This window comes from Schistocerca gregaria, chromosome 3 (genome assembly GCF_023897955.1).
Source record: "Schistocerca gregaria isolate iqSchGreg1 chromosome 3, iqSchGreg1.2, whole genome shotgun sequence".
Taxonomy (NCBI): domain Eukaryota; kingdom Metazoa; phylum Arthropoda; class Insecta; order Orthoptera; family Acrididae; genus Schistocerca; species Schistocerca gregaria.
The window spans coordinates 169,474,856-169,494,518 of record NC_064922.1 but is presented as its reverse complement, the minus strand read 5'-3'; the positions used below and the strand labels follow the sequence as shown (position 1 = coordinate 169,494,518).

Below are 19,663 nucleotides of genomic sequence, written 5' to 3'. Positions count from 1 at the left end.
TCATTGTGGCATTGTTTTCCAGCCTCCAGGGGTAAATTTTAGCTGGCAGTACTGATACTGGCAATTTTGTGCATGGAAATCTTTCTCCTGTCATTGAGGGAACACCTAAATACAAGTTACAGTGCTGTGAATAATAGAGCTTTTATGTAACTTAAAGAATGGATTATGATTTGGGGAGACTTAAGCGACATGTAGGTAGATATTTCTTTCTGCATTTGCCTTTAGTATGTTGATCCTGTAACACCACCATCACCAAATCTTTTACAGCACATGGTTTGAATTTTCTTTAAACTCCCATTTTGAATCCCCAGAGGCCACCACCAAAGAGAGGGCAGGGTTGTGTGGTTTAGGAAGGGTACATAAGAATGATTTTTGTTTGCAGTAATAGCTTCTCACAATGTGCATCTCTTAATTATTGAAAATTGCTTTCCAGATATCACTTCATGGGTCCTGTGCGAGCAATGGATGATTATCCTGTCAGTCAGCTTATATATGAACGGTTAGTGGTTTTTGTTTGTTCAACAACAGGGCAAGGTGAAGAGCCTGATAATATGAAGCAATTTTGGAAATTTCTGTTAAGAAAAAATCTCCCAAAAAATTCGTTACAGGCTGTAAGGTAATTATTATCATTTCTTTAATATTATTAACCTTTTAACTGTGTAGTAGTGTTACAAATATGTCTGTGAAATTACCACTCAATAAATTAAAGATGGAAAAGTCATACAGTAACAAGCACAACATGCAGCAGCTGCAGTTCCTGTTACACGTATATGAGGGGTGGATATTGTGCTTCCAGTAAAGGGCCTTCCAAGTTAGGAGTAGAAAGTGAAGCAAAGTATGGTAAGAAAATGTGAAATGTGACATGATTCAATCAAGTTGTGTTTCAAACTTCTTTATTTACACTATTAGTGTCACAGTTCATTTTCAAGTGCATCTGTGGTAACATACATGAACACATCATTATCATTTTGTTAAAAAATCGCATGCCATGCATATTTGCATGCAGCATAGTTGTCAACGGTCATCATATAAAATAAAAGGTGCACATGATGTAAAATGCTTTTGAAAACAATAACAGTACGGTGTTATTAAAATGTTATATCTAGCCAGAAGCAGCAGGGAAACAAACCTTGTAATGTTTACAATAAATCACACTACAGGGTGAGTCACCTAACATTACCGCTGGAAATATTTCGTAAACCACATCAAATACTGACGAATCGATTCCACAGACCGAATGTGAGGAGAGTGGATAGTATAATTGGTTAATACAAACCAGGCCAATAGATGTTCAATGTGGGGTACGTTAAAGGAGAATGTGTATCGTGATGTGCCTACAACCCCAGAAGATATGAAACAACGTCTGTGGCACCCGGTGTCGACATTACACCAGATGTACTGCGGCATGTAAGTCATTCATTACGCCAGAGATTGCAATTGTGTGCAGCAAATGATGGCCACCACATTGAACATCTATTTATTGGCCTGACATGTCGGGACACACTCTATTCCACTCTGTAATTGAATACGGAAACCATGTGTGTACGTGTACCTCACCCCTCATGGTAATGTACATGTGCGTCAGTGAAATAGACCAATAAAAAGGTGTTAGCATGTGGATGTAATGTGCTGTTCCAGTCTCTTCTGTACCTAAGGTCCACCACCGTTCCCTATGGATCCCTACGTAATTCGGTGCTCTCCGATACACACGATCGAACAGCGGAGGAGTGGTACTCAAGCATCAACTTTAGGTTACAATATCTCCGAATGTAATTAACATTTTACAATGCAACAAACGGCACTGATTACGTATTTGTTTATATGTTCAGATGCGCTAACAAAACTAACGTGGTTCCATTTTTAAAAAAATGTAGGTTTGTGTTAAAAAACATACTTCCGTGCATTTTTTAATGGTTTGTATTAACCAATTACACTATCCCCTCTCCTCACGTTCGGTCTGTGGAATCGGTTCGTCAGTATTTGATGTGGTTTACGAAATATATCCAGCGGTAACGTTATGTGAATCACCCTGTATATGCTTTATGACTGTCATATGAATAAGTGCATATAGTGTGATTTATTGTAAACATTACAATGTTTGTTTCACTGCTACTTCTGGCTCGATGTAACATTTTAATAACACAGTAATGTTGTAATTCTTGAAAGCACTTTGCATGTAACACACCCTATATTTTAGGAGGTGACCATGCTGTGCGCAGATATGCATGGCACGTGGTTTTATTAATGAGTGGACAACAATGTGTCCATAGATGCACTTAAAAATGGAGTGTGTCTGAAACTAGTAGTGTGAATAAAGTAATTTAAAACACAGTGTGGTGGTATCATCTCACTTTTCAAATATCTTGAGGCTATGGGGTCCCACTCTGAAGAAAATAAAGAATGTTAACTTATGAAACACAAAATGGGGAGAAAATCCTTCCAATGTCAGAGTGAGAAAAGTGGACAGAAGCATGTCATCAAAAGTAATTAACGGCAGATGAGAAGCCCAATGAAGATACTTTTCATTCATTCTTCTTTTATGTGTGACTGCATAACTGTATTACAGTGCATTTGTGCCAGATTTAAGTGATAGATGGTGGGCTGTTGATTAGGTGTGATGGTAGACCAGAAAAACTACACAACTGAACCTCTTGTGAGTATGATGACTGTTGAACCCTTCCTGAGGGCTCCCACTTGCAACTGCACTCCACCACCACAAACCACATGCAGTTGCAGGCAGTACATTAATAATCAATGTAACTGCCAGACTGTTGAATGCAAGCTTAAATTGTGTTGAGAAGATGCTGGATGCCAGTTTGTGGGAGGAGTTCCCTGCCTGTTGCTCTTGTCTGCTGTTTGCAGATGATGTTGGAGTTATCATCCAGTGGTGTCCCATATTTGCTCAGTTGGAGACTGATCTGTTGATTGAACAGGTGAAGGCAATGTTTCGACACACTGGGCAGAGCATGTTGGGTTACAACAGCGGTATGTAGAGTGCATTTCTTGTAGGGGGGGGGGGGGGGGGAAGCTTGGAATGCTGTTCATGATTGGCAGCACAACAGGTTAAATCACCAGATTGGCATACAAATTTGCAGTCAGGGTGTGTGAGATAACCACAAGAGTGCTACTGCTGTCATACAAAATGGCACCCCAGACCATAACCCCAGACCTATGTCCAGTGTGTGTAACACACAGGCAGGTTGATTGCTGCATGCTCTCAACTGGCCTCTTCCCAACCAACACATAGCTATCATTGGCACAAAGGCAGAACTAGCTTTCCTCAGAAGACACAACTGACCTCCACCCAGCCCTCCAATGAGCTCTTGCTTGACACCACTGAAGTTGCAAATGTCAATGGTGTTGGGTGATTGGAATCCACAGTACAGGGTGTCTGGCTCAAAGCTGTCCTTGAACTAACCGATTTGTAACAGACCATTGTGTCACTGTGGTGCCAATTGCTGCTGCAGATGCATTATGATGCACCAGAGCCATATGCTGAACACCAGGGGCTTCACTCTCCTTAGCTTCCCTCCCTGTAGTGCCACAAGGGCATCCGAAGCCTGTCTCATTTTGCGACCATACATTCTCATGACCCGCGCTGCCTGCAGTCATGTACAGTGGCTACATTCCTGCCAGGTCTTTCTGCAGTATTGCAGAAGCAGCATCCAGGTTCTCATAGCTCTATTACATGATCTCATTCAAACTCAATGAGATATATATAATCGCATCTTTGTCACCTTAAAGGCATTCTTGACTAATATCAGCTCATCACAGCCAATCTCAGAGGTAACTAATGCTGATGATGATCGTTACATTGTCTATTTAAAACAAACCTGATTTGTGTCCTCCTAATGGCCCTGCTAGTGCCACTCCCGTGCGTCTGGTGCAAAATTTGAACAGACATCATCTTTCAGACATGGAAACATGCCTACCAACTTAGTTTATGTCACATGATTCTTTCTTGGTGTTCATGCCCCCCCCCCCCCCCCTCCCCCTCCTCCGTGTATTTGGTTTTGTGTTTGATCAGATTCAATAGCACTCATTTGGCAGCCACTGTCCAGAACAATTAGTGCTTTATGACAAATCTGTGCAACAAGAGTCATATCATAAGTGAAGAATGGTGTTGAACTATGTAATTAAAAAGCAGTAGTTCTGTGAAGTCACCATTGCTGTTGGACAGATGTCCAGTTCACCATTCAATAAAGACATTTTTATCACTTAAAGAGCCAATACATTTTTCACAGTTGGCAAGTACAACATTCCATATCTTTAAAAAAAATAAGACCCTTCAACGTTAATGCAGAGGGATAATCTGTGCAGAAGTCAGGAAAAATGCAGACACGTGCAATCGTAAATCTCCACCAACATCTAATCCAAATGTGGATCGCACAGAAAATTCTACAGCACCGGACCACAGGAATAATCCATCCATTATTTAAAACAGAAGGTAAAACCAACCCAGATAATTACAGAGGAATAATCCTTCTGGACTGTACATACAAAATTTTTCCTATATAATTTATTATTATATAAGCAAGTATATAAAGATACAAACATTTTGTGATTTAGGTCTGTCAGATCTTTATGGTCTTTGCTTCAGTATTTTGCTTCACTTCAATCTGTAGGATTTGCCCTTATTTAGAAGCTTTAGTGCATTTGCAGAAAATCTTTTCCTACAATACAAAAGCTGTAACTGCTGTTTTAGCTTTGAATACAGTTAATGTGAAGAGGAATTTTCGTGGACATACTGGGTAGAAAGCGATTTTCATCAAATCGCTGCTGCATGCTTTGTCAGTTATTGTTTCTAAGAGAAGTGCATTTACTTTAGTATTTGGCAAGGAATTTGTTGCATAAAGCCACTATTAATCAAGTGCCAATCTCAGATCCACAAGTGGCTTTACTCTCAAGCAAAGGAAATGCTTGTTAAAAACAAATTTTTTCCAGATGTCATTAAAAACTGCTCCTTTCACATAATTCGTCATGTAATCATTTAAAGATAATTTTCCTATCCCTGCATCTGAAGAATACCATGATTGGCTTGCCTTATAACCCACTGGATTTTGGCTTCACTATTTTGCACTTATTTCGATAATATTAAACAATATGTATCATGACTCATTAGTTTGATTGACCCCAGTCCCCTCTTCAATAATTCAGTATTTATGTTCTTATACCCCTACTAATCTCTGTGTCTTGTAATCTCTATTCAGAACAGATAGAACCATATTGGAGGTGGTCCCTGTTGCCTCGTCAAAAAAAAAAAAAAAAAAAAAAAAAAAAAAGATCATTGTGGATGGTGTGGATGCACTCATGTAGTTGTCCAGCACTGAATTAGTGGATGAATTGCTGCTCTGCAACTCATCATTTAACTACCATTACCTGGAAAGCCAGTGCAATATAAGATGGGACTGTGAGCACATGAGAACAGGATTCTTCCATTCACAAAGTTGTGAGATAACTGTAGCGCTCTCTTCTCATGCACAGCAGCCATCCCTAATTCAGTTGCTTCTCAGTGTACAGTCACACATTTCTGGAAGTGTTTCTTGTACATATTGCTTCTTTCTCACCAGATTTGCTGTTTTGGGCTTAGGTGATTCTTCATATGCCAAATTCAATTTTGCTGCAAAGAAACTTTATCGACGTTTGCTACAACTTGGCGGAAAGAATATAGTGAATCTTGGACTTGCAGATGATCAACATGACTTGGGTGTGGATGCTGTAGTGGATCCATGGCTAAAAGGCTTGTGGGCCAAGTTGCTCACTTTGTTTCCATTACCCCAAGGTGCAGAACCATTAGACAGAAGCCATGTATATGCACCAAGGTAACTATGATAGAAAACATTGCATTTAATTCTTATTGTGTGCTTAGCAGTTTATAACAGTTACATTTTGCATAATATAAGATGGCTTTTGTTAATTTGACACAGCTGCTTATTGGAAAAAGTTAGTTGTTTCATTGCTACTTGAGCTTTCATAGGTCTGTGAGCCCTGAAATTTTAATTTTTCTTGAAGGAGACAGTGATGCTTCTAATTAACTTAGAAGAAATGTGTTTCATTAATGTCTTTCAGATGGACTGTGAGGTGTGTAACATCACAGCATTTACATAAGGGACTGATGACAATGATACAGGGCACAGAAGATCCATTCATCATAAAGGAAAATTTGATCAAAGCTTCTGTTATTGAAAACCACAGAACAACATCTGAATCACACTTTCAGGTTAGTTTAGTTTCTTAAAAAAATGATATTCTTCACTTGTTTCTTTGTGATGTAAAGAAAAAAGGAAGTGATAATTTTTTATAGGGCTTCATGAAAGATTATGCAGTTTCCTGAAACGTGAAATTAAGCTGCCAAGTGGGTCACACTTAACTTGATAAGATGCTGGAACGAGGTCATTATTTTTGCCTATGCATGTAGATGCAGAGAGTGATGTACCTTATTTATAGGCACATCCATGAGAACATTCAGTAGACACACAGAATGTTGTGGTGCACCTAACCAGTTTGTTGAGTTTCAGCCATTAGATGGAAAACAAATGTTTCTCATAGAGAAGGGCTGGTGCTTATCTACAAACTTAGTAACTGTAGAGTTTTGTTTTGGATCTGGTCAAAAATACTTTGTGTACTCAATTATGGCAAACACAAGTAAATTTTGGGACTGGCTCAGTTGAGGGCAAAATGTGCAGAAATTGCCTTTGTTGTTATGTTCTTCCTAAAAGACTTTCATAAAACAGTTTGTTTGAAATTGAGTTTTCAATGACATGAAAATTCTCTGCAGACAAAGAGAAATGTGTTTTAAGAGCTAGTTTATTTCATTTGCTGATGGTCTAGTGACACAGAGAGCATGGAAAAGTTAACGAAGCTGTCCACTCATGCTGTGTCAAAGATCAGACTATAGCTTCAACAACTACCTGATGTACTACTTTGGTTTATACTTACATTTGACTGACACCTTGAAGTGCAATTTTTTCTTTCTGATAAAGAAAATCTTACTTGAGCTTTTGTGATGCAAGTCATAAGAGTGGTCTCTCTGGGTGGGTGTGGGGGGAGAGAATCAGTTGTGTTGATTTCAGAGGGTGTGTTAAATGTGTGCATAAGTATCCTCATACTCTGAAATAATTTATAAACATTTTACTGTGAAAATTTGTAGACTGGTGCTTATACATAGAATCCATGTGGCTATTATGAGACTTTAAGGTGAGATTTGTTGTATTGCATATGCTTTGCTGCTATCAGATATTACGTCTGTGTTGCTTACATTTGTGTGTTATATATTAAAACTAATTTAACAATTTTAATTCAAATTATTTGCAATTTTAAGAGCTCATAGATAATTGTTTGTTAATTTTGACTTTTCTCTCTTTTTTATTTCTTTATGTGTAACAGGATGTGAGACTGCTGCGTCTTTCAACATCGATGCTTACATATAACCCAGGTGATGTTTTAATGGTAACTCCACATAACTCTGCAGAAAATTTAAAGAAATTCTTTGAATTACTACCGCAGTTTGATCCAGATTCTATTGTATCGGTAACAGAAAAGAGTCCTGATGTTCCAGTTCCGATTCCGCTGAGGAAACCATTCAGCATGAAGAAGTGTGTTGAACAGTTTCTGGACCTCAGTGTAAGATTATTTACTTACTTTTAGAAGTTCAATAATATACAGTTAAGAGTGTTAAAAACCACTGCATGTCACTAATGTGATTGGGGTAATATATTCTATCAATTTTCAGGATATGTCAATCAGATATGTCTAGAGAAAATTTTGTTCACAGTGAAACATTTGAGTTTATATTTTGAACTTCCGTACAGATTAAAATTGTGAGGGCGAATCATGAACTGTGCCTAGATAGTGGAATATCATTACCTGCAAAAGGCAAGGTGCTGGGTCAAATTCTAATCTTATCATAAAATGCCTGAAAATGTTAAAATAGTGCACACTCTTTTTCAGAGTAAGAGAAGACATTATATTTGCTTCTGACAGGAAAAAAGTATATCTGTGCTATCCCATGGAATAAGCTCCAGTCATTTGGTAGGTCAATTATTTCTACATAAACTGATGCTAAGAAAATTTCAAAAGTAAGAATCAGACAGAAAATGTTATTAGAACTGATGCAAACAATCAGTTATTAACAGTTGTGAGAACTCACCAGCAACATTGCACATGATGACATAAAATATACAAATATATTACAGATCCTTAACTGAGAAAATCCTCATATTCAAAATAACTGCTGAATGAATAGAGAGACATTTCTGAGATGCAGAAATGTGCACTTACTGGGGCTCCGCTAGTTGATGAAAGTTTGAAACATATGACATGTTAGTAGTTGCTTGAAATAGTTAATTGTCTCTGGTTAACTGAACCTTTTAAAAATGTTAAGAATGAAGTGCATTATTTTCAGGTGTTGAAAATTAAAGTTCATTCATTCCATATGTAACAATGTGTAGAATGTCTCGTATCTTTGGCTGTAGTACTACTTAGAGAGAATGCTCAATCATTACTGTAATGCACCATACAATTTACGCAGTAATAATGTGGAAATTCCATAATAAAGGAATTATGCTTGAACTGTAATACTCTCTCTTCTGGAGGTACTGATTTACTGTCATCCATGTGTAACAAACTCAGTTTAACTAAATAACTAGGTGGCATTCAGTGTGACACACAGTAGTTTCATGATGTTACAATCCTGAGAAACTTTAACTCCTGAATTGTTCTTGGAACCTCTATACATTGTGAAGACCCAGCAAATTACATATTGGTGCTCCTTTTATCTTCCATGGAGCACAAATTGTACATGACATTGTTGGAATGGGATGTTCAAAGCAGTCTTTTTGGCATGCCTTACATGCATATGATATGACAGTCACTGTCCCTATAAAGGTCAGGAAATTTTTGAATGAGGAGACACCTATCTACAAAGTCCCAAGTGTTCAGCAGGATCGAGACTTGCCTGGCATAGCAGATGATGCGATGATAGGCTCGCCCAAGATGATGCCATTCCTTTTCATCTGTTCCCACACAAGAAACATGTGGTGGTAAGTGTGTTATTGTCTTGAGAGGCATCATTACCATTCAGGACACTAGCATGACATTGTGAATGCACTATTGCATATCACTCGTACTATGCGAGGTCTGTTCAAGAAATTCCAGAACATTCATAATTTCATGCCAGTGGTGTGTTGGAGCAGTTGACATCTGTGTATACACCCGTGTTTAATGTGTATTTGCCAAAAATTTCATTGTTGTACGCCTGTTAGTTAATGTTCAGTGCACAGTTTGCAAATTTTGAGATGGCAGAGTAAGAGGAGCAATGTGTCTGCATTTAATTTTGCGTGAAACTGAAGAAAACTTTTACAGACACACCAAATGATGCAGGAAGTCTACATTGATGGGTGCTTAAGTCATACTCAGTGTTACGAACGGTTCACAAGATTTAAAAATGACCAGGTGGAAGTTACATATGACCCTCATTCAAGATGCACTTTGACATATACTGCCAAGGCCCATGTCAAGAATATCAATAAAGTTGTGCAGGCCAATTGAAGACTGACTGTCAGAGAGATAGCAGAAGAATGTAACATTTCAGTTGGTCATGTCATGAAATGCTGTGAGAAGGAAACAGCCTGAAATGTGATGAGACAGTTCATGGCTCTTGCATCTTGATAATTGACCCACACATTCATCCTCGTTGGTGTGTGACTATTCCTCAAAAAATGAAATCACTATGCTGCCTCATCCACCATACTCTCCAGACCTGGCCCCTGTGGACTTTTTTTTAATTTCCAAAGTTGAAATCCCCATTTGAAAGGATGAAGATTTGCAACGATAGATGAGATAAAAAGAAATTTGCAGGCGGCGCTTCACACGATTGAGCAAAAGGCACATAAAGACACATTCTGGAAGTGGAAACGGCCTCGGGAGCAGTGTATAAATTGTGGCGGACAGTATTTCAAAGGAGACCGTACACAATAAGTAAAAGGTAAGCATAGAAAAATGTTGTGGACAAAGTTCTGGAATTTTTTGAACAGACCTCATAAAACATGTGCACAGGTACCAGCCTGTGCAGTGGACACTGCACTGCACTGAGGAATCTTTAGCCCCATGCAGCATGCTTAATTGTTTCTGTGAATGGAGTAATTGTATTAGAATGAAAATTCACTTGAGAAAATTATAAAACTACAGTGAGACAGTGTGGTTGCTCAATGGGTGGAAAATAAGTACTGCAAATAGACAAGCATAAAAGTGTTATAAAACCATCCTATCTATTAGAACTGTTAGCTTCTTCCATAGAGAGAAAAAAAAGGGATAGGTTGGAGAAGATTAGAAAGGAGGAGCTAGCCTTTCACACCACTTGCTGAGATGGCCTCATATGTTACAAGCACAAGAAAAGATAAAAACAAAGGTGGAACATGTTTAGTCAACTTCACAAGTGGAGTCCATCTCAGCCTGCATCTGACTAAGCTGCTGCAAGGGTTACTGTCAACTTTATTGACCATGGAATTGAAATTCCTCAACAAAAATGTCACTCTGAAGGCAATCTTTCTTTATACTAAATAGTTACTTTTGGAATAAGTACGGAGGGGAATACATTTCTTGCAACCAACAAATTTATTAATTGAGTAACCAGGTTTAACAAAGCCTTTAACAATTGTCCAATTACGTACTTGCTATTCAAAGTCTGATTAATGACAACCCAATTCTTCTGTGTGTTATGCCTCAGAGAATCTTTTCATTCTTGGCAAGCTCAGTATCGCAGACCTTCCTACAGGAAAAGCTCAGTAATGTGATGCACTGTGCTGCAACTGCCAGGACACACATTTCTGATGATGTAAGCACATCAGGTGGCAGTCGGGTGTCCCTCATGACACCTTGAACATAAAAGAATTCACAAACCAAATGCAGAGTACTATTAAATACATAACTAATTAATTTTAACAATATTTCATGTCGCTGAGCACGTTATCAGTTACTTAAAATGTCAAGGGTACAGTCATGCTACCTATTCATCTTAAAATTATAAAATAATTCTGTACCCTTATCCTTCCTTCACTTTGTAACCATCCCCATCCTATCCCATTTTGCTCCCTGAGGAAGGAAGTAACAGTTCTAAAGCTTGGATAGTGTTTTTTAATTATTGCCAGAACTGGAATTTTTCTTTCTGTACTAAAATAGTACTGGACAGCCATTGTATCTTCCAGAATGGTGTAAAACTATTCGCTTGGTGTGCTTGCTACAACAGGTTACTTTTTTCTGCTGATGATTGTGTATGAGAGGAGTGATGCTGTGTGTGGCACATTGTCAGCAGGTTTTTATAGTTAGTTGATTAATATGGTACTGCTTGCCAATAGCTCTCCAGTACTGTGCTGCTCACTCTGTTCCATTTCATGAACCCATGAATTCATGTTTGTGCTGTCAGTTTTGACTACCCTCAGCTACACATTACTATTTCTGCTATTGCACACTAGCAAAGTTACAGAATGATGTGTTGAGAATGTAATGTGACTGATTGGCTGGAATGTCAGATGAATATTTATTTCATTTCATGTCATGTCCTGTAGATCCTGGTAGCTTGTGAGTCGCAATGATATAGAATGTGTGAGATTCTATGTAGTTCAAATATAACCTGTATAAATACAATAAAAGATACAATGTAAATAAAAATCAACTAAACAACAGCACAATCAATTAACAGAAAATTGTGTTTCACATGTTCAGGATGAGTAATGTATTTGTGATAGGAATTTATCAGATTGTACACAGTTGAAATATATCTTATATAAATAAAAGATATAATGTAAATAAGATATCAGCTAAACAATAGCACATTCAGTTAACAGAACATTTTTGTTTCACATGTTAAGGATGTGTAGTATATACAGGAGTAAAGATAAAGTAAATATTCCAAAGGAAATACAGGAATACTAATAAATAATTGTCATATGCCTGTGATAGTACTCAAAATAAAATTAATTATACTAAGTTTACAAAATTTAGTAATTTAGTGATTACAGACATTTTCTTTCATATATTCATCAACTGTATTTCTCTATCAGGTACTCCTTGAGATTTTGTTTGAATGCTGGCAATCTTTTGTGAAGGCATTTGATGTGTGGTGGGAGAGCATTAAACAGCTTAATGCTGGAGTAATAAGCTCCTTTTTGGACCATAGTGAGGCTTTTCAGTTCAATGTGCAGATTGTTATTGGTTCTTGTGTTATTGTCATGAAATTGGATGTTATCTATGTAGATAGAAGGGTTTTTACAGACAACGGTCAACAAGGAAAAGATACATCGTGAGGAGGTGGTAAGAATCCCCATCTTTCGAAACAAGTGCCTGCAAGTGTGCCTGTGATGGACACTATTCATTGTTCTAATGTTTTGTGTGTGTGTGTGTGTGTGTGTGTGTGTGTGTGTGTGCAGTGAAAATTTTCTTTGCAAGAGGTTGGTTCCCTCAGAATATAATAGCATATGACATTAAAGAATGAAAGTAGCCAAAGTACGAAGCCTTAATGGTGTCTACTTCAACCACTGAGGCAATAACCCCCATTGAAAATATTGCTGAGCTAAGTGTTTTATAACGGTGAAGAATGCGTGTTGACCAGTTACATTTGCTGTCTATATAAGCACCCAGGAATTTTGTAACCACAGCTTTTTGTATTTCTTGATGTCTGCACTTAATGTTAATTTCTTGCCGGCTGCAGTGGTCTCGCCGTTCTAGGCGCTGAGTCAGGAACCGCGCGACTGCTACGGTCGCAGGTTCGAATCCTGCCTTGGGCATGGATGTGTGTGATGTCCTTAGGTTGGTTAAGTCCAATAGTGCTCAGAGCCATTTGTTAATTTCTTCCAAATTTCTTTGTGGAGTATGGAATACCATATAAAGGGTTTTATCTGTATTCGAAGAAAACCAGTTTACGATATCATTGAAAACTTTATTCGTAGTTTGTTCAAGATTGTTGTCTGTAAAATCGTCAGTTAGAGTTGTAGAGTCATCTGCTAAAAGAGCAAATTTACAGTTTGTATCAGAACAAAGTGGGAGATCATTAATGAAGATGAGAAATAACAGTGGACCCAAAACAGATCCTTGTGGCACACCACAACTTATTGACCTCCACTCAGATTAGGCAGGTTCTCTGGATGAGCCATTTAGCATCACAGTCTGCTTTTGGTCCTTTGCGTATGATTGGAGCCACGAACCAATGATACTACCCAAACCATAATATTCTGCCTTTTTCAAAAGGATTAGATGATTTACACAATCAAAGGCTTTTGAGAGGTTACAAAAAATACCTACTGGAGACTTTTTTTGTTCATGGCTTCCAGAACTTGGTTGGAGAAACAGAATATTGCTTGTTCTGTAGAAAGACCAGCACAAAATCCAAACTGACTCTTGTTTAGGATATTGTGGAAGCTAAGATGATTGACAATCAACCTATGCATGAGTTTTTCAAGAAGTTTTGAAAAGGTGGTTAAGAGGGAGATTGGGCGATAGTATGGAACATTTTTTTCTTACCTTTTTTTAAAGAGTCGTATCACTACAGCTAGTTTTAGCCTGTCGGGGACTATTCCTGCTAGCAGAGATGTATTGAATATGTTGCATAATACTGAACTTATATATTTATAGCAATATTTCACTACTTTACAGGAAATATTGTCCACACTAACAGACTTTTTATTTTTTAATGAGGTAATAATTCTTTCAATCTCTTTTACTGTAACATGAGGTAAGGATAATTGTGGGGGTCTGTTACTGATATCTTTCTGTAGAAGAGTCAATGATTCGTCCACAGAACCTCTACAGCCTATTTTCTCTGCTGCTGACAAAAAGTGCCCACTGAAGATTTCTGCAACCATTTCTGGTTTCTTTACAATATTGGTACTTTGTTTAATTTCAGTGGGTGTCCTGTGACTGTTTCTAATTATTGCTTGTTTTGGGAAATGTGGCTTCAAAGGTGACATAAATTCATTCAGAAAATGTATTAGTTTTAATCCAGCTATCACTTAATGTGGTATATTCTTGTGAAACACACATACGTTATTTTACCTATTATTGGAAATTTCCTTATAAGCTTTCAATATAGCATGAAAATGTTTTTAATGTTTATTGTACGACTGTTTCAATAAACTTGTAATCTATTAGGATTGAAAATAACGTACAATTCTGCTTGTGTCAAAAAGCTGAAAAATGGTATTTTGTGGCTAGCACATTAGAGTATCTGTTATAACTATAAACCTTGTGTTATATATGCAGATTTATTTAACAAAGAGTTGGTCTTTTTGCAGGCTATTCCCAGGCGATACTTCTTTGAGCTGATGGCATTTCTTGCAGAGTTAGAGCTGGAAAAAGAAAAGTTGGAGGAATTTGCATCATCAGAAGGCCAGGAAGACTTATTTAATTACTGTAATCGTCCTCGAAGAACTTTGTTGGAAGTTTTGCAGGACTTTCCCAATACTTCATCAAAAATCCCTCTCGATTATTTATTTGAGCTTTTTACACCTATAAAAGCAAGAGCATTCTCTATAGCTTCTTCACCCCATGTAAGTGAAATATTGTATAAGTTTTTAACCTTGCGTTTAATGTGTTAAAATTATACAATTCTTTTAAACAATGGAATGTCCAGGTTGGAATCGCAACAATATTATGAAAAGGATATATTTCTACTCACTGCATAGAGGTGGTGTTGAGTTGCACAAAGTCAAGACTTCTAATCAATTAAGCTTTTCGTCCAAAAGCCTTCTTTGGAAATAGAAAGCACACACACATTCACACAAGCATTACTCTAACACACATGCCCACTGTCTCTGCCACAGTGGCCAGTTTTCGGGATTCAATTGTTGGAGTAGGTGGTGGCAGCGGCGGCGGTAAGGAGGCAGTGTGGAAGAGGATGAGTGACACCTGGGACTAGGGGGTAGGGGTGGGGAAAGATGGTGTGCTGCCTGTTAGAGCATGCAGGAACGTGGCGGGAACAGGAAAGAGCTGCTGTTACAAAGTTGGGGCACTGTGTTAGGGTAGGGGGAGGGGGCAGAAAAGAGAGAGGGGAGAGGAGAGGAGAGAAGTAGAGAAGGGGAAAGGAATGGTTATTGCATTGACAGAATGGAAGGCATGTGTAGTGCTGGAGTGAGACCAGTAAAGGTGATAGGTAGGTGGAGGACTTTCACTAGCAAAGGTTAAGTCCAGAGGTATTGCAGGACAAAGGATACGTTGTACAGTGAGTAAGGATCTAGATGGTGCAGGCTGGGAAGCACTCCATCAAGTGAGGCACATCATGTTGGGCAGCATGTTCAGCATCTGGGTGGCCTAGCTGTCCCTTGGCCATGGTTTGGTGGCAGCCATTCATATGGACAGGCAGCTTTTGAGTTGTCGTAGTCATGTAGAAAGCAGCATAGTGGTTGCAGCTTATTTTGTTAATCTCTTGGGTTTCACAGATAGTTCTGACACCGGTAGGGTTGGAGATCCCTGTGACGTGACTGTAGTAGGTGGCGGGGGCAGTGGCGGTGAGGGGACGTGTGCAGCAGGTCTTGCATCTAGGTCTATTCCTGGGAGTACAAGTGGAGTGAGGACAGACAAGATTATTGCATAGGTTCAGTAGGATGTAGACTACTGCTATGGGAGGGATGTGGAGTATAGTGGGTAGGATATTCCTCATTTCGGGGCACGGTGAGAGGTAGTCAAAACCCTGGCAGAGAATGTGATTCAGATGCTCCAGTCCTGGATGGTACTGAGTCATGAGAGGTGATCCTTCATGGCCAGATGATGGGAGTGTAGGAGATGGTAGGTGAATGGAGAGATATGACAAAGATCTGTTTCTGAACAAGATTGGGAGGGTAATTTTGATCTTTGAAGGCCTCCGGGAGTTCCTTGCCACATTTGGAGAGAGACTGATCATTACTACAGGGGCAATGGCCATGGTAGCTTGGCTCCATGGAAGGGACTTCTAGCCATGGCCACACAAGTGATTGGTGTGGGTGCTGTTTTCTGTTGCATGTTTCTGTGCTCAATGCATCAATTCCCAGAGCATGGGTGGATGACTTTCCTGTATTTTACAAGTTGTTCCTTCTCTAGATTGTCGCACAGTTGACAAAATGGTAGATATCGAAGTAGACGACAGAGGGATAGAGAAACAATTAAAATCGCTCAAAAGAGGAAAGGCCGCTGGTCCTGATGGGATACCAGTTCGATTTTACACAGAGTACGCGAAGGAACTTGCCCCCCTTCTTTCAGCGGTGTACCGTAGGTCTCTAGAAGAGCGAAGCGTTCCAAAGGATTGGAAAAGGGCACAGGTCATCCCCGTTCTCAAGAAGGGACGTCGAACAGATGTGCAGAACTATAGACCTATATCTCTAACGTCGATCAGTTGTAGAATTTTGGAACACGTATTATGTTCGAGTATAATGTCTTTTCTGGAGACTAGAAATCTACTCTGTAGGAATCAGCATGGGTTTCGAAAAAGACGATCGTGTGAAACCCAGCTCGCGCTATTCGTCCACGAGACTCAGAGGGCCTTAGACACGGGTTCACAGGTGGATGCCGTGTTTCTTGACTTCCGCAAGGCGTTATACACAGTTCCCCACAGTCGTTTAATGAACAAAGTAAGAGCATACGGACTATCAGATCAATTGTGTGATTGGATTGAGGAGTTCCTAGATAACAGAACGCAGCACGTCATTCTCAATGGAGAGAAGTCTTCCGAAGTAAGAGTGATTTCAGGTGTGCCGCAGGGGAGTGTCATGGGACCGTTGCTGTTCACAATATACATAAATGACCTGGTGGATGACATCGGAAGTTCACTGAGAGGCTTTTTGCAGATGATGCTGTGGTGTATCGAGAGGTTGCAACAATGGAAAATTGTACTGAAATGCAGGAGGATCTGCAGCGAATTGACGCATGGTGCACGGAATGGCAATTGAATCTCAATGTAGCGAAGTGTAATGTGATGCGAATACATAGAAAGATAGGTCCCTTATCATTTAGCTACAAAATAGCAGATCAGCAACTGGAAGCAGTTAATTCCATAAATTATCTGGGAGTACGCATTAGGAGTGATTTAAAATGGAATGATCATATAAAGTTGATCGTCGGTAAAGCAGATGCCAGACTGAGATTCATTGGAAGAATCCTAAGGAAATGCAATCCGACAACAAAGGAAGTAGGTTACAGTACACTTGTTCGCCCAATGCTTGAATACTGCTCAGCAGTGTGGGATCCGCACCAGGTAGGGTTGATAGAAGAGATAGAGAAGATCCAACAGAGAGCAGCGCGCTTCGTTACAGGATCATTTAGTAATTGCGAAAGCGTTACGGAGATGATAGATAAACTCCAGTGGAAGACTCTGCAGGAGAGACGCTCAGTAGCTCGGTACGGGCTTTTGTTAAAGTTTCGAGAACATACCTTCACCGAAGAGTCAAGCAGTATATTGCTCCCTCCTACGTATATCTCGTGAAGAGACCATGAGGATAAAATCAGAGAGATTAGAGCCCACACAGAAGCATACCGACAATCCTTCTTTCCACGTACAATTCGAGACTGGAATAGAAGGGAGAACCGATAGAGGTACTCAGGGTACCCTCCGCCACACACCGTCAGGTGGCTTGCGGAGTACGGATGTAGATGTAGATGTAGATGTTGTTATTGTGCTTTATCTGATAAGTGAAATCTGTGATACGAAGTTCTGCGAAGGATATGTTGTTCTATTTTTGAATGTTTAGAAGTTAAAATGTATTACCAACCAATCAAACTGTATAGCACCCTATTAGTGAATGAAAAAAATGTGAAAAAGTGATGGGAAATGTTCAATAATGGATGAAGAAATGTGCATGATGAAACTTCTCTCAACTGTCTGCCGCTTATAAGAGATGTTTTGAAGAACAAAATTGTGCATGCCATCTGTTCATGAAGTACAGTGAGTTCCTAGGCAGGAAATATTTTGTAAGTGATGATGACATGTAGACAAATGTAGACTGGCAATGGCAAGGAAAGCGTTTCTGAAGAAGAGAGATTTGTTAACATCGAGTATAGATTTAAGTGTCAGGAAGTCGTTTCTGAAAGTATTTGTATGGAGTGTAGCCATGTACGGAAGTGAAACATGGATGATAAATAGCTTGGACAAGAAGAGAATAGAAGCTTTCAAAATGTGGTGCTACAGATAAATGCTGAAGATTAGATGGGTAGATCATATAACTAATGAGGAGGTACTGAATAGGATTGGGAAGAAGAGGAGTTTGTGGCATAACTTGAATAGAAGAAGGGATCTGTTGGTAGGACATGTTCTGAGGCATCAAGGGATCACCAATTTAGTATTGGATGGCAGTGTGGAGGGTAAAAATCATAGAGGGAGACCAAGAGATGAATACACTTACCAGATACAGAAGTATGTAGGCTGCAGTAGGTACTGGGAGATGAAGCAGCTTGCACAGAATAGAGTAGCATGGAGAGCTGCATCAAAGCAGTCTCAGGACTGAAGACAACAACAACAGATGACATGCAGAATACAGTGAACAAATGGGCTAGTGGGCTTTTAGCAGCCGAGTATGATGTGGGAATTTTAACCTCAGGAAAAAATATAATGAACCCTTGAATAATGGCATTGAATGTGTATAGAAATATGAGTGACAGGCAATAAGCTGCATCTGGTAAAGTACACAACATGGCCATGGCGTACCTCTTCGTGGCACGCAGATGGGACGAGGTCCTTTTCACTCGTATTAACATAGGACACAGCCCTATGACTTGTGGGATTTATGCTTCAGCATAAGGACGATCCAATGTGTGATGCTTGTTGTGTACAGTAGAGTAATCCACGGTGCTGGTTTCAGCCTGCCCAGCCCGTGTCTTGCAGCATGGCCTCTATGGGTTGTGGGCCATTTTACCGGGCCTGCCGGACTAGCAGGCTAAGCGCAGACTACCAGGCTGGAGCCAGCGAGCTGACTGGCCAACCTGTCAACATAGCACCCCATTACATCAAGCACCCTGCTTGCGGTAGTGCTGCAGCTGTCTGCCTGTGCTGCGACACGTCTCGCATCTGTTTGAAATGTCTTAAGATATACAGGGAGAGAATGACTCATTCACATTTTGTTATGTGATTACTATGAGTCTATTCACTGCTACAATAACTGATTTTTAAGAACTCCATTCTACAAAAAAGCAATGCCTTTAATTCTGCTAGCATATGTTTGATTTGTGCTGTTTGAAACTTAAGACAAACAATTACAGGAATCTATCCGCAATAAATATATTCTGGAATTGTTACTAGTGTCAGAAGCACTCTTGTAACGTGTGTAGATACTGTAACAGACTGAAACTAAATAAAATCTGGTATTACAAGGAAGCATGCAGTGCCCTTCTTTTCACATTTTTTTTTTTCATTGTAGATAGGCTTTGTAGTCAAAGCTCTGTCTTTTACGATTTTCAGCCATGAAGTGAACATAAAAAATGCTGAAACTAATGTGTCAGTTAATTGCACGGACAACCAATGAAAATCCAATTTTCAGGTCCACTGTCTCCCCCTTGCCCTGTCTGCACCCTGCTCCTTGCCCCACAGCCAGACAGTGCTATATGCTCTGCCAGACAGTGCTCTTCTCTCGCACCCCCCACCCCCTTCTCCCCCGTACCCTGTTATGGCTCCTCCTCCACTGCAGATTAGTGCTTTTACTCAATGCGAGAG

General features: G+C 39.5%; 1 protein-coding gene across 3 annotated transcripts in view; it reads left to right on the top strand.

The window, feature by feature from the left end:
* Window positions 1-19,663, top strand: part of LOC126353872 (NADPH-dependent diflavin oxidoreductase 1) — an 82,510-nt gene that overhangs the window by 20,317 nt on the left and 42,530 nt on the right. Inside the window, exons 2-6 of one of the 3 annotated variants that reach the window (XM_050003055.1) lie at window positions 434-616; window positions 5,571-5,822; window positions 6,070-6,220; window positions 7,387-7,623; window positions 14,286-14,540. In XM_050003055.1, coding sequence (XP_049859012.1) covers window positions 434-616; window positions 5,571-5,822; window positions 6,070-6,220; window positions 7,387-7,623; window positions 14,286-14,540 — 1,078 coding nt within the window. The remainder of the gene's footprint in view (window positions 1-433; window positions 617-5,570; window positions 5,823-6,069; window positions 6,221-7,386; window positions 7,624-14,285; window positions 14,541-19,663) is intronic. The other 2 variants (XM_050003056.1, XM_050003057.1) reach the window with 2 other exon arrangements.